The sequence below is a fragment of the Mustelus asterias genome, chromosome 3 (assembly GCF_964213995.1).
Source record: "Mustelus asterias chromosome 3, sMusAst1.hap1.1, whole genome shotgun sequence".
Classification (NCBI taxonomy): Eukaryota; Metazoa; Chordata; class Chondrichthyes; order Carcharhiniformes; family Triakidae; genus Mustelus; species Mustelus asterias.
Window position 1 is genome coordinate 20,421,386 of NC_135803.1, and position 16,387 is coordinate 20,437,772.

General features: G+C 39.2%; 1 protein-coding gene across 1 annotated transcript in view; it reads right to left on the reverse strand.

Annotated features, from left to right (window-relative positions):
- Positions 1–2,711: 2,711 nt before the first annotated feature.
- LOC144485963 (U2 snRNP-associated SURP motif-containing protein-like) overlaps positions 2,712–16,387 on the reverse strand; it is a 55,463-nt gene continuing 41,787 nt past the window's right edge. Inside the window, exons 13-21 of the mRNA XM_078204041.1 lie at positions 14,710–14,814; positions 14,531–14,597; positions 14,291–14,448; positions 12,301–12,463; positions 11,587–11,666; positions 7,683–7,770; positions 6,164–6,298; positions 5,964–6,020; positions 2,712–2,885 (exon numbers count right to left, since the gene is read on the reverse strand). Of these exons, the coding sequence (XP_078060167.1) occupies positions 2,712–2,885; positions 5,964–6,020; positions 6,164–6,298; positions 7,683–7,770; positions 11,587–11,666; positions 12,301–12,463; positions 14,291–14,448; positions 14,531–14,597; positions 14,710–14,814 (1,027 nt within the window). The remainder of the gene's footprint in view (positions 2,886–5,963; positions 6,021–6,163; positions 6,299–7,682; positions 7,771–11,586; positions 11,667–12,300; positions 12,464–14,290; positions 14,449–14,530; positions 14,598–14,709; positions 14,815–16,387) is intronic.

Consider the following 16,387-nt stretch of genomic DNA (forward strand, 5'->3'; position numbering starts at 1 on the left):
GCAGAGGCAAAGGATGGGGGGGGGAGGAGAGGCAAGGGATGGGGGGGAGGGGAAGAGGCAAGGGATGGGGGGAGAGGCAATGGATCGAGCGGACGGGGGGGGGTTAGAGGAGGAGAAGGGGTGGCAGGAGGGGAGGGGGTGGTAGAGAGTTAATTTGATCATCCAAATCCAACATTAATTCAGACATTTTGCAAATCATCATACACTATCATCACTCCTTCCTGCTTCAGTGTTCACAATATCACTGGAGGAATTGAAAATCACGTAAATCACAAGATGATCAGAATTCGAGTCAGGAAATTTAGGTGTTTGTCACTATTTATTTCAAATGTAAGGAAAAAAAGCCCACTTAATATTTGTGTATGAATTTATATTAGTACACAGCCATGAAGACATACTGCAAAAATGCCTTTTCCAGCTCTCAAAATTCAGTCAACATTGGGAACTGTCTCCAAACCTCTATCTACAGCCATGTTGACAGGGGCAAAGATATATATTTTAATGAAACTAGTTTATTTGTAGAGATATATGGCCTGCAAAATTTTTTCCCCAACCCCACTAAAGGTTTGTTAAGATGATGTTTTTGGGAAAAGTGGCGATACAGACATCAAATGGCTCAGCAACAGGCAGGAGGATGGTGGGTGAATGGATGGGTGATTATCAGATTGGGAGGTGGTTTACAATGGTATTCCTCAAGGCCAGTTTTGGATCTAGTATCCCATTTTTATACACAATCTAAACTCGGGGGTAGGGAGCAGTACTATAAAGTTTGCAGATGCTATAACTCACCAGCTCGCCCCAGCTGGAGTGTAGCGTCCAAGCTTGGGTGTCACACTTTAGGAAGCATGTGAAGCTTATGGAGAAACTACATAAGAAATTTACTAGGATGGTTCCAGGGATGAGAGATTTTAGTTATGTGGGTGGACTGAAGAAGCTAAAGTTGGCCTGCTCTGTTCAAAAGAGAACAAGCAGCAATTGAATGGGCCTGTAATATCCTGGAGGACGTGGGCAGAGAATGTAAAAAGATAAACGCTGTTTGCAATTGCTGAAGTGTTGATAATCAAATGCAGATTTAAGGCAGTTGGCAAAAGAACCAACGAGATATGAGAGGAAAACCTACGCAACAAGTGGTTAGATGTGGAACACACTCATAGAATGTTGGATACAGATTAAATAGTAGTCTTCAAATATTTGGAAAATACTTGTAGGGATTTGGAGAAAGAGCAGAGAAGTGGAACTAAATGAATTGCCGTTCAAAAGAACTGACGCAGATTCAATTGGCTACATGGATTCCCTCAGTCTTCTTCTCTGATTTGAAACTTAATGAGGTAGTGGACTTCAAGGTGACAGACAATACGTTGAAATAGGCAGAAGCATGGCAGATGGAGTTCACTCCAGAGAAAAATGAAGTGATGCACTTAGGGGAGGACAAATATGGAAAGACAGTACACTATAAATGGCATGATTTTGAGAAGTGTAGATGAACAGAGACACCATGGTGTCCACATAAACATTCTTAATGGCACAGAGTTGGTTGATAAGATGGTTAAAAATATATGGATTACTTGGTTTTCAAATAGAGAAATAGAATACACAAGGAAATAATTCATGGCAGAATTTTATTAATCATTGATTAGGCATGTAAAGTTAAAAAGTTTATTTTTTAGTCACAAATAGGCTTACATTCACACTGCAATGGAGTTACTGTGAAAATCCCCTCATCAGCACAATCCGGTGGCTGTTGGGAACACCGAGAGAGAATTTATCAAAACCAATTCACCTCATCTGCACATCTTTGGACTGTGGGGGGGAAACTCGAGCACCTGAAGGAAACCCACGCAGACACGGGGAGAATGTGCAAATTCCACACAGACAGTGACCCAAGCTGGGAATCGAACCCAGGTCCTTGGCGCTGTGAGGCAGCAGTGCTAACCACTGTGCCACCATGCTGCCCCTACTCTCGTACTGGGCAGATCTGGGAATCACACTTCAGGAAAGATGTAGAAGCCTTAGAAAGGGTGCAGAGGTGGTTTATCGGGCAGTTATCATGGACTTCAGTTCCATGGAGAGGTTGGAATAGTTGGGACTGCTTTCCTCAGAGAAAGGGTTAAAAGATGACTTACTGCAGAGGCTTTCAAGATGATGACATTTTGATAGTGGGAATAGCTTTACTCTATCTTCAAGCAATGAACATATTCAATGAACAGAGGTAATAGAATTAAAATCATTGGCAAAACATCCAAAAGGGAGATGAGGAGTTTTCGGAGGGTTTCCAGAACCTGGAATGCTCTCCACCTGAAGAGGTAATGGAAGTTGATTCCATTTAATAATTTTGAAGGGAAGTTGGAAAGATACTTAAGGATGAGTTACCAACGAAAAGCAGTAACATATGACTAAGCATGACTGCTCTTTCAAAGAGCCGGCACAGGCATGATGGAGCAAATGGCATCCTTCTGTGCTGCAAGTTTCTATGATTCCATGGAGGAGGTCATGTCTAGTTGTACTTCTTCACAATGGTCTGGAATCACAAGCAAATTCCATCTGTTGCCACTTTAGAATTTTAATGAAGTTCTTGTGCCCTCAAACCTCTTATCTCACAAGCACTTTAGAAGCAATTTATATTAATATGGGATATATGAAGTACAGCCAAGATAACCAACTTGTACCGTTATCAATTGTTTCACCCCATCTGAATCAAGCAGCATTAGAGATCAAAACCACTTACTGGGAACACCATCAAGGTCATCATCGAGCACCTTCATAGGAACACCGTCAAGATCCTCAAGAACAGTGCCTAGGTCAATTGGGACTCCATCTACATCCTCCAATGGGGCACCATCAAGTTCATCCTCAACAGGTGCTCCATCTAGTTCTTCAGACTCTGGCTACCAAACATATAATCCACATTATTACCATTACTCTATCAGTCATCACACATCAGAATTGTATCTGTCGGTTGTACCATACAGAAAAATGTGGCCAAGGTAAGGAGGCAGGGTGGCAGGTGGGTCAGAAGCCATGGGGACCATTCAGGTGATCCGATTAGCAAAAATGATGGAGGGAACTCGTTGTATAGAATTAAGAGTAGAATTTTTGGTTTAATATTTCCTGGATAACGACCCAAGTAAGTATGTTGGAACTGTCTGAAATCTCCAACTCTTAACTTAGAGGGTCTGGGGAGCAGGGGAATTGCCCAAAGTTCAAACTTCTCAGGGAATTCACAGAGTAACTACATTGGTACTTCCGAGGGGTCCCAAGGTGCATCTTTGGTGAGCAAGCCCAGTCTCCAACTATCTGGAGACCAGAAGATCTGGGCCCAAACTACTCTAATACAAAATTTGGCTGAAAGTTAAAATTCCAAGACTGAACAAGAAAGACTCAGAAGGGGCAAGCCTCAAGGAGAGAAATCTGGTTGAGATACTCTCAGGTGGTGAGTAAATTCTGTTGACCCAAGATATTTTTCTGTATTTGCTAACATCGTATTTCTATTTAGGAGCACAGAATAGAGGTGAACAGTAAAGGGTGCCACCCAAAAGGTCTTTGGAAAAAAAATTCAATGGGTGATGGTAAAACCCAATGTGAGTTTAGACTGCAAGAATAATAATTTACATTTATGTAGTACTTTGTTTCCTTAAACTGCCATAAAAGTGGCACAGCCAATGAATTACCTCTGAAGTGTTCTATGTTCTATGATAAGAGGGGCTTTAGATTGGTACCACTGGTCGGCGCAACATCGAGGGCCGAAGGGCCTGTACTGCGCTGTAATGTTCTATGAAGTGAAGTTACTATTGCTATGTATGCAAAGTGCTGGCAATTAAAACTCCAAAACCACGGAACGAATATAAATACAACAATCATCTGATGAGATACTTTCATATTTATTAAACCAGTCTGAATTTTTTTAAACCAGAACTGTGTATCTAAAACTTACAAAAAGTGTAAATGTAAAAGGACTTAGCCCTCTTGACCTGTCTGGAAGGGTTGTGAAAACCCAATATCAATTAAGTAATAGCAGTGGATTTCTCTACACGTGGTTATACTAGTGGAACAGCAGGAAATAAAAACCTAACTTGGGCAAAAAATGAATTAAATAAAAACTTCTGGGTAAAACAAAGTACATAGTATGAAAATTAGACTGGTCTGCATTTTGCTGCATCAGGCAACCAGCAGTCGCCATTATCTCCAGTAAATCCGACAGCAACTTCCAGCATTTGCATTTGAATCCTGAAATCCAAAAGTTGCTGTCAGAGATATCCTGCAACTTCACAGGGTGTACTTTTGAAGTCCTCACTAAATAGACTTGGCACTGAAATCACTTTAATGTGGTGAACTTAGTGCACTTAAGAAAAAGTGACACTAATGACAACCAGAAAAGATCCAGCCCCCACATTCAGCAGTAAATACATTTTTAATGGGGTAATTGAGCAACCTTTCTAACCCTGCAAAATTAATTTCTGAAGTGTGGACTCTCACTCCTAAAGAAAATTAAAAGTTTTTCAAAATCTTGTTCTTTGACTTTTTCTGTCTCTCTTAACCCTGTATGCATTACTCAACCTTCAATTTGCTCCTCATTGATGATTTAAATATAATATATTTTCACTTCCTATCTTAAAAGTCTGCATGTTTCAGTGAGGATACTTGATTGAAAAACTCCACCGTTGCTTGCCCTGTTCAAATGCCAGAGATCTCTTGGAGATGACACTGCACTGAAACAGGTGCCAGAGTGACAGAAATCCCATCTGACAAGTCTCCAAGACGTCTCTGGACACGTATACATGTTCCTTTGCAGCAGAACAAAATCCTGGCCATGGTTTTAAATAAAGTAACTGAAATGATCAGCTATGAATTTATTTTGCTTTTAAATTGCAACCCCATTTGTACGTTTTATCATCTACAGCAACATTCAACAATATAGCTTATTCCCATAAAATAACTAAAATAGGATACGTATCCTTCCTTTAGATAAGAGTACAGAAAAAAATTGGAAAATGACCAGTGTAGATTGGTGTATCTTAAAAGAATCACAATTTAACACTTCTGAGATTGCTGAAATGCAAAATGTTCCCTGATCTATACACTTGTCTATACATATAATCACAAAATATGTAACCCACTCTCTCTCACAAGGCTGGCTGTGACATAATAACAGAAATCGTTACTAAACACACCCACATTTTCCCAAAACTCCTGCAAATTAAGATTGATAACTTCAGAGATATAAAAGTTTGTACTTCAACGGATAAATTCATACCTGACACTTATTTTAATTCAACACTGTATAAAGAGCAAATGGACAGATCAAATACAAATTTTAATTTACAAGTGGTCATTTTATCTTTCAGGCCATTCCAGCCATAAGGGTTCAGACATAAATGACAACTCTCACTTTATTAGCAAGTATATATATAATAAAGCACTTGGGTTAACTTCTGGAGAGGCAGAATTGAAAAGCAGAGATGTTATGTTACACTTGCATAAGAACTTTGTTAGACCACACTTGAAATAATGTGAATAGTTATGGTCCCCACATTATAAAAAGAATATAGAGGTACTGGAGATGTCCCAAAGAAAATGTATTAGAATGATAACACAGAGATTACACCCAAAGACTGAACAGGCTGGAGCTTCTTTCTCTAGAAAAGGGAAGACCGAGTGGGTGACCTGATAGATGTCTTCAAGATTATGCAAGGAAAGCACAGCTGCATTCAAGAAGTTAAGTAAATAAATGAGGGAGAAAGGAGTAAAAGGGTGTGCTAATGAGTCAAATGAGATGTGGGGGAAGCTTGTGCTGTCAAACCTTTATAAGACCAAACAAGAACATTAAGGGGAGAGGAAGAAAAAAACCAAACAAATGAGCTTTGGCAACAAAGTTAAAAAAATATGCAACAGTTACTAGGACATAAATCCCTGTTCTGAAAGCACAAGCATAGATAAAACGCATGGATTGCCATGTAGTTAGCTACCTGTCGTTTAGAAACTTCTTTGACCTCTTCAACATCCACAAGTCCAAGGTAGACATTCTAGAGATTAATGAGGAACAGGGTCAACAGAAATGGTAAATTTAAAAAATAATTCCACATTTTAAAACAAACCTTGTACACGAACACACCAGCGTAATGAAAGTAATGTTACAAAAAGATTGTACCTTAGCATTCATAAATACCTGGGGTTTGCAGACTTCTTTACTTTCTTCCTCAAGATCTACAAGTCCAAGAAAGATATTTTGGAGTTTAATGAGGAATGGGTCAGGGTAAACTGTCCAATCTTCCCATGCTCTAAAGCAACCCATCACTCTTTGCTGCAAAACAAATTGGAATACTTCAACATATTACTAACAATTAGAGCAGCTAAATGACTTATCGGCAGCGAGCTTAATAAAATGCTGATTATAAAGGTTAAAACTTACTTGTAAGATTTTCAGTCTTCCTGTACACTGTTACTGGAACAAAAACTTAAATACCATTTCTTCCATTCACACCTGCCCTACCCCAAAACTTGCACTTATGTTTCTACCTACCATTCAGAGATTGGACTTCCACTTTTATATCTACTTACATTTTAATCAATAATTCAGTTTTCTTGTTCATGCCGTCAGCCACCTTGTTCTCCTTGCCCTCACTTTCATTCAATGGTGTTTATTTTGTCTCCATTCAATCTCAGCTTTTTTATTTTGTTTCCCTCTCCATTGCAATGTTAATTTCTTCTATTATTTATATATAAATATGCAAATCAGCTTTGGCTTTTTTCCTAATGCATTCAGAAGGCCCTTATGAACATTTGCTTCACCAAGTTGAATTATTTTAGTGAGATAATGCTACAAGCACTAGTTTCTCTACATCCTCGTTCAAGTAGCCTTTATTCACATTTAGGCCTACTCAGGGATTGTCAGAGACACCAGTGGCTCATTTATTTAATCACGAGGCACATAAAAGTTGTGCAACATTCTACATTCACCCAGCCTTAGTCAGTTGAATGGGCCACTGATTTGCAAGAAGCAGGAGGAATCAGGGTTGCTTTCTCCTCATTAACCGAGGGGGGAAGGGGAGGGGGGGGGGGGGGGGGGAGGGAGGGAGGGAGGGTTGGTGAGGAGGCATATTGTACAGTACCTTCTGCAGACTTGGTTGACGTTTCTGCTTTAGTACAGGGCCAGGAACAAACTCAAGGCTTTCTAGGTGTGTACGTTTGCTAATCATTAGATAAACCTATCAGCCATGCAGGAGAGCCTTGCGACTTATTATTTGTATTGGTTAGCTACTTACTCTTGGGTTCAAATACTAAAATACAATAGAAAATTACAGATGCAAAAAAAAGCATGGCTATCTGATCAGCATACCTCCTTACAAACTAACAGCCCCTAGAGGGCCTAAAGAATTGATTCTAAAAACAATTGTTAAACAGGCTCGAAAAAGCAACCTTAGAATTTTATGATCAAAGCCAAGCTGAAATTATTTTTACTGGGAATCTGAAACTCAAGTTGGAGGTTTAATATGGAGCATTACAGACAGTTAAACTAGACATACAATTCATGTTGAGAAATAAGGTGAACAAAAAAGATCCAAAAGAGGACCATAGCAGCAACAACAGCTATTTTGGCAGGCTAAGTACATTATGTAACCTGATCATTCGTGACATTTTAAAATGACTATGACCAATAAAAGCAAATGGCTTTGAGAAATAATTACCTTGAAATTTTCAGATTGTAAGTGACCTTGTATTGACTTGTAGGTTGCATTAAGATTTGCGAATATCTGGCACAACTTTGACTCAAAACTGCAAGAGAAACATAATTAAAAATCTATGCTAAAACAAACTAAATAGTATAAGCATATTTGCTTCCAACCTGTACTTGTATAGCACCTTTAATGGAATAATATGTCGCAGGCACGTCAGAGGACCTTTATGAACAAAACTGCACACAACTGCAAAACAGTAATAGGGCAGTGGGCCAAAAGCTTGGTCAAAGACATGGGCCAGATACTCTGACCTCACCTGCAGCTGGGATTCTCCAGTCCTACTGCAATGAACGGAGATTTGGCTGAGTGCCAAATTCTCTGTTCTCGCTGGCAGCGGAGTACGAGATTGGAGAATTTCAGCCACAGGGTTGAAGGAGCAGCATCTTAAGGAAAGAGGTAAGAGAGAGGTGGAGAGGCGGAAATGTCTAAGGAAGAAATTCCAGAGTTTAGTACCCAGGCAGCTGAAAATATGACCTCCAATGGTGAGGCAATTAAATTTAGCGATGCTCAAGAGGCCAGAACTGAGTGAGTGTCGATATCTTAGAGCTGTGGGGCTAAAGGAGATTAGAGGTAGGGAAGGGCAAGGCAAGATGACAACAAGGATGAGAATTATAAAACTGAAGCAGGGTTTGACCTGGAACCAGGGGTTGACAGGACTTGGTGCAAGGAAACCAACGGTAGAGTTTTGGATGGTCTCAAATTTAAAGTGGGTACAAAACAGAAGGCAAGCTAGGAGTGCATTGTTACCTCTAAAAACTTATTTATTCCAAAGATATGGTATTTCAACATGCGAATTCAGTCAGTGGGAAATTGGGCGACGTTAGAGGTGGAAAGAGGCAGCTTTAGTGATTAGCACAAAAATGTGTGGCGGGGGTGGGGGAGAGTGGAATTAGTAGCTGAGCGCAGTGTGTGTGGGGCAGGGATGCTGCCTTTGGGCCAGCTGTCCATGCCCAAATGTAGCAAGACCCAGACAATTTCCAGGCTTGGGTTGATAAGTGGCAAGTAACATTCACGCCACACAAGTGCCAGGCAATGATCATCTCCAAAAAGAGAGAATGTAACCATCATCCCTTGACATTCAATGGCATCACCATTGCTGGAACACCCACTAGCAACATCCTGGGGGTGACCATTGACCAGAAACTGAACTAGCTATATAAATACTGTGGTTACCAGAACAGGTCAGAGGCTAGGAATCCTGCAGCAAGTAACTCATCTCTGGACTCCCCAAAGCCTGTCCACATTCTACAAGTCATGATGTGGAGATGCCGGCGTTGGACTGGCGTTGGACTGACGAAGGAGCATTGCTCCGAAAGCTTATGGTATTTGCTACCAAATAAACCTGTTGGACTTTAACCTGGTGTTGTGAGACTTCTTACTGCACATTCTACAAGTCAGGAGTGTGACAGAATACTCTCCACTTGTCTGGATTAGTGCAGCTTAAACAAAAGCCAGGAAGCTCAACACCATCAAGGACAAGTAGCTTGCATGATTGGCATCCCATTCACTCCCTTCACCACTGAAGCACAGTGGCAACAGTGTACACCATCTACAAGATGCACAGCAGGAACTCACCAAGCCTCCTTAGGCAGCTACCATCCAGAAGGACAAGAGCAGCAGACACATGGGAACACTACTACCTGGAAGTTTCCCTCCAAGCCACTCACCATCTTGACTTGAAAATATATTGCCATTCCTCACTGTCGCGGGGTCAAAATTCTGGAATTCCCTCCCTAACAGCACTATGGGTGCACCTACACCACATGGACTGCAGAGGTTCAAGGCAGCAGCTCACCATCACCTTCTCAAGGTCGATTTGGGATGGGCAATAAATGCTGGCCTAGTCAGCAACACCCACATCCCATGGATGAATATTAAAAAATGGCTTTGGCCTTCCCAATCTTTAGTTGGAAATAATTTCCGCTCATCCTGCAAGGGATGTCAAACAAGCAGTGTAAAAATATGCAAGAGTGCTGGAGAGGAATGCTGAGGTAGAGCTGGGTGTTGTCAGTGTACATGTGAAAACCAACACTGTTTTCAGATTACGTTACTGAGGGGTGGCATGTTGATGAGAAACAGAAGTGGGCCAAGGATAGATCCTTGATGGGACAAATGCGCAGACATACCATGAGGTGCAATTAAATTCAATATCTCAGCAGGAATTCTATCCAGTGATTTTAAAGTGCTCAAATTCCTATTTTAAAAGGTCTCCTTAGCACCATAATTTTCTATTTTGAAGAGCATGTCTCATAAATCAAAAACATAATACATTTTGGAAACTGCAGATTTGTTTTTGCACATGTAGCATCCTTGGCCTTGCAAACATTTTTAAATGTATTTATAAGTGTAACGTGAAACAACCTGGGGTGCTCTATTTTTAATCAATTTACATTCTCTCGTGAAATCTCAGCCTGTACCATTTGAACACAGGATAAACATGTTATAAAGTACATAGATAAACTCGCACTAAAAATTGTGCAAAGGAAATTAAACTTGCAAAATGCATAAGTACAGGTCCAATCATTAAACTGCACAAAGAAAATGTGATGCTGTCACTAATGCCATGATAACGCGCACATACCGGAAAAAAGTTTAGTTTTAAACAATTTTCAGTGACATTTCAATTTACGTTTTTTTGCTAATGTAGATAAGTTACAAGATCCTCCCACATCCATTGAAAGTTGACCAGTTACATATGCGGTTATGTCCTCTTCTCCTCTAAGATCTTACTTAAACCATCTCTTCAACAAAACAACTTGTCAACCTTCCCAATTGTTCGTTCTTTCAGTGTTCATTTCCCTCATGTCTCTCAGAAGCAGCTTAGAATCATTCCCTACATGAAGTACATTATGTAACTGCAAACTATTGCATCTTTAAGCTCACCAAACCCACATCAAATTTGATAAGAAATATCTGGCATTCGATTCGTTTGGTTGTTAAATTAACTGAAAACTACCCATACGTAACATTCCCAAATCAGCTTATCCCTCAAGATGTTAGATTTTGACTCAACTTTCCAGAGCTACAGAAACACCACACCAACTGCTATTGGTGAAACGGAATATCATAAATTAAGCGATTTTATCAGTTAAACAAATTTATAGAAGTAATTTTAGAATCAGTTCTGGGCCATAAATTGGATTCATAATAACACAGCTTTGGATATTCCACAACGCCTTCACAGGTCCCTCATTGCAGAAGTTGCAGCAAATATCTTGCATGTTATCACAAACTTTTGGCTAAACTTGTTTGTATGCCTATGAAGAGGTCTTCCCTCGAATGTCAGCAGAACTGCAGATTTGACTGTTGCACTAAACTTCCTGTAAGATAAGTACAAGATACATGATATCTACTCAATAACTGAACCTGGCCTTACAATGCACAGTAGTGACAGATCTAATGACTGGATAAATACTGCAGCCCCAAAGATCAAAGTCTAAACAAGACTAAAGGGCAACACAGACAATCCTAATGAAAGTACAGAAGGATAGTGCAACTGGTATTTATACTAATATTTTCACTTGACATTGATGAACACCCTAAACCTCCCTGTCCGCCATGTTTTCCCCCAATTTCTAAAGCGTTCTTGAAAAAAAAGCCCTCTTTTTGAATTATACTTTTGACAATCTCTCCTTGTGTCTTTTCCCCTGCTTGACATCCACTTTTCCACAGTTCCATGAAGCTCTGCCCACTTCTGTACATGAATAGCAGTATAGAAATGAAAGCTGCTACTGCAATGCTTTGAAGAGGGCAAATCATGACAATATACCCGAGAAGTATAATTTCCCATTTAATTATTCACAGGCAGAAAATAGATAATTGGATGAAATATTGAAGAAGCATGAATACTTACAATTTTCTGTAGTATGAGGCATTTGCAACTTTAGCAGAAGAATTATACAATACATCAGACACCAAGTAAAGCCTCGCTATCTGCAATAAAAAAATGGGACTTTCAAAACGATCCATTTGGTTTCAGTATATTGCTGTGGCACAAAATGAGATGGAAGGGATAACAGACACTAATGCTCTCCTTCAATTCTCTTAAGCTGTTGACAAAATGCATGAGGACAAGGACTTATCGTACCTATCCACAATTTCTGGGAAGGTTTAAACCATACTTGAATAATAATAGTCAAGACACACAGGAGGTAATCTACCTTATGGATTGTATTTAGTTTGCTTAATCTCTTCAGATAAAGTTAATATCAAACTGACCTTGCAAATAAGCAAGACTCCAGATTACTTTGGCTTCCAAATTAAATGTTTCTGGCTTTTCCAAAACCATAACTTTGGAGGCCAATGGTGTATCATGAAGCAGTGCTCTTTTTGGGTGAGATATTCTGATTCTGCTGACGGTGAACCCCACCACGGAATCCCAGGCAGCGAAGGCTGCGAACAACGGGAATACCCATTACAGAAGATCCTGCCGCTGACCAATGGCGGACCACCTCCGTAAAACACGTTCGGGGGAGGTGGAAAATCTTGCCCCTTGATGTATTAAAAGTGGATTTTTCAAAAAGATTTTAGGATGACGTCATATTTACCACAGTTGGATAGAACAAACCTTTTTAGGTAATGGTGTCTTCAATATGGACAAAGATTCTGCAATACATTCCACAATTTCTTCCGCAGCCTCAGCATGATTCAGGCAGAACACCATAGCATCACCAACGTCATTCTTGCGTGGGGTCAGTCCCCGCAAGAGCTCTTCCAATTTATCCCTTTGACTTAAATGAAACGTCAAGTGTCTTACACAATCATAATAAAAACAATTTTCTATAACTCCCATTTAATTACACAGACATAATTGAGGAACAATTTTAAATAAAATTTGCTTGTCAAGTCTTTTGACAATCAGTTGTCAGAAATCAATGGTTGTTTATGGTCAATTGAAAGTGAAGAATTAACATTTTCTAATGGTCAATAACCTCAGATTTATTACTGTACATTAAAAATATATATTTGAACTAAATAGCTGTTTCAGCATTCCAAGGAAATCACGCTTTGTACATCATTTCAAGGTACTGCTACTGTTCAAGCCACACAGATCTCAACTTGATATAATTGGATAGGCAGCAACCCATTGACACAGTCTGCCCTTAATTCAGCTTCTTGAATGAAGTTGCTTGGCAGTACAATTTTTAAACACAAAGTTCTCGCTGTGCTGCATTATTTGTGGCTTAATTCAAATGATCACATAAATAAATATTTTTAAGCACAAAAAGTGATCAAATTACCAGCAGTACACAGCATTGGCTTCACTAAATCATGCAGAAAATATAAACTTTTACCCACTGACTAACTCATTTCCCAATTCAAGACAGAGCAAGAGGTTGGGCAATGTTTTCAGCAAAGTCAAACAAAGGAAAGCACATCTGTAAAAAGGCTTGAAAATGGAGGAGGTTCCAATGGAAGCGAGTCTGAGAGCTCAAGACTGAAGTTCAGACAGCAATAGAATAAGCATATTGGAAGCAGGCATCTTGAAGGAGCAAATGGCAGCACTGTTGGGAGTGGCTGGGCACGAGCCAGCACAGTGACTGGATCGTAGGCAAAATACTGGAGATGGATCTGAGATCTGAAATAAAAACAGAAAATACTGGAAACACTCAGCAGATTAGGTAGTGTTTGATGAGAGAGTAGGTTAACGCTTCAGGTCGATGATCTTTCTTCAGAACTGGAATTAGAGATTTAGCAGGTTATAAGCAGATGCAAAGCCAGAGGATGAATAATGGCAGTAGGGAAAAGAGCAAAAAGGAAGATCTGAGATAAGGTGGAGGGCAGGAATGATTAAATGATAAATGGGGATGGTGGCCAAAGGCAGTTCAAGGTGACGACTCTCTTTTGCCTTGCACCATCACTCTTAAGTCCCAGCTGCCACCCTATTACATACCTTTCTTTCTGTTCTTACCTCACTTTTCCCAAACTCCGTAACCTGCTTAAAAATGTTAAATCTCTAAATTCTTCTGACAGGTGACTGACTTGAACCATTAACTGAAGGTCCTCTCTCTGCACAGATGCGGCTTGACCTGCAGAGTGACTACAGTATTTTCTGTTTTAATTTTGAAGAGCAGAAAATTTAGTTAGAGAAACAAGGACATGCCTAAACCAAAGGAAAAAAAAAGTGAAGGACCTAAATGGAAGACAGCAGGAGCCAGGCTAGAATATTTAAAGTAGCCTCTGCAGTAAGGGGAGCAGCAGAACTGAAATAGCGTCTGGTGTGGAAGATAAACTCGGAATTATCTGGCAGTCAATAATGAGCTGCAGTGATCTGATTGGTCCATTTTGTGACAAAGCCAATATAAAATGGTCAGACAGACATATATTAAGCTGTAAACCACAAGTAGAATGTAGCACAGGAACCAGTATTCATGGACTTAGTAAATCTTTGCTTGCTTCTGTCTTAAAAACATTGCTATGATTCAATAGTCAGTTATATTCTCCCACCCTCATTTTCCAAAAATTCTGAGCAGCTTTAGTAGCTGGTTTACAACGCGGTAAACAAACCACAAGTTTCTCATATCATTAAATATTGCAGAAACACCTGGATAACTTACTCTTCTTTCAACTGCCCCTTCTTTACATTCTCCTCAACACGTGATTCCGTTTCTTCTAATATTTCTTGTAGGTATGGGTTTAAAGGTGGTGGTCGCCAAAACGACCCATTCTTGAACATGCGGAAATCCACAGTTCGCCATTTGGTTGGTGAATCCCCCTGTAAAACAAACCGCATTTTGCACAGATCAGTACTGTGAACCTTCATTTGTAAATATTTCAGAAGTATTAAACTCTCATACCTGTAGTATTGAATATAATTTCCATCGGTAATAAACATGGGCTGGGCTTTGATTCTCAAAAAGGAATCTGGAAAAAAATGGAATAGTATTTCTTACAAATGCTAAAATTGCTTAAAAATTTACTTAAACTATGATTTTCAAAGCAAATGATAAATAATTCACTGGTATTAAATATAAACCTGAACATGGGGTTGCTAATTTCTCTGTTCATAATCATGGCTTCGAACATTGGTCCTTCACGCACCACAAATTCGATCATCCGATGAATCACACACAGTAAGTTCCTAAACAAAACAAAATCAAGATATGCCATTCACAAAGAGAACACCATCTCAACAAACTAAAGAACCTACCTATATAATGAATGACTTTCTAAAACACAGCAGGCAGGTTATTTGCAATTTCAAACTTTGTAACCCAAGTAGAATTTAATTGCTTCTGGTAACCAACTGGGATGCAAAATGGCTAAATTCTGTTCAATACAAAAAAAAACAATATTTTCCATTTGCAAAGTCAAAATGTATCTGGGATCATGTCGCACACATGCTATAGTTAAATGAAAATAACTTATAGCTAGCTTGTATGCATAACTTTCCAGGGTAACTAAAAGACACAACAGATTTTGAAAACACAAAATAATGCTCCTTTACAGGCAAGTTTTAAAACTGTAACAAGGTTTCTAAATAGTTTACAGTATCTCTAATAAACATACATTGTACAAATTGACTTTAAGAAAATGGTATCTGTGACCACATCATTCAAACTGATATACTTTTACTGTTCAACTTAATGGAGAAATTTTTACTCAATCGACCTATTAAATACTGTTCGACTGCAATTATTCTGGTTTTTAATTGGTGGACTTTTACTATGGCTGATTTAACAATATTAGCTGATCTTGTAGTTTCTAAAATAATATTCAGAGTAAGAGCTTGCAGGTACAAAGGCTGCTTAAATATCTGTGGCCCCACTGCTTCAAATTGCTGTTCCAACTGGCCAGCATTAATCAATTTGATCACCAACTGGCTTTTTGCAAGTTCAGGTGTTGAACCTATTTAGATAGGTGGTTACTGATCATACTTCATAACTTTTATAGGAATGAATGATACCAGTGTATGTGCCCGAGAACAATGCATATTCTGTAAACTTGATTACGGTCCTAGAACACCACTGGGAGAGATCACTGCTGCTTCACTGAGGTTATTTTAATTTGTATCTTAATGTGGTCACTTATGATAGCTAACTACCAATTCATTCAAGGCAAACAAAGTTGGTCTGCCATCAGCACTGCAGCATCATTATTTAATGTTTTAAAATATGATCAGAAATTACAATACAGGAGGCCATTCAACCCATCATGCCTAGGCCAGTACTTCAATGTGAGCAATCTACTCATCACAATTTCTTTGTCTTTCCATATCTTCTTTTATAGTCTTCCTATTCAATTTGTTCCATGTTACAATATAACTTGTGGCCATCTCAATAGTAACTTGTGCCAAGGCATGCCACTTTGAGAACACCTGAGAATATTTTTTTCCCCCACTTTGCTCACCAACCATTCTATGACTACTTTACTGACACAGGAAAAATTGTCCCCTCAATGTCTAAGTTAAAATGCTGTAATTATTATAGCTGCTATTCAGGTTAAACGTGTAATTAAAGTAGCCAGCTAGTCAATACTCGAGTTGTGATATATTGTACACTGTGCATTCCAAAGTTCAATTTTCAAACATATATCAAATACTCAAGGTTGTTTTTGTTTATTGAAGGCAGGCAGCTGGTGGACATATCCACATATAATGTACTCTTCAACCACTCAGCCAGCAGAACTTGGAAGTTCATTCTTACAAACAAACT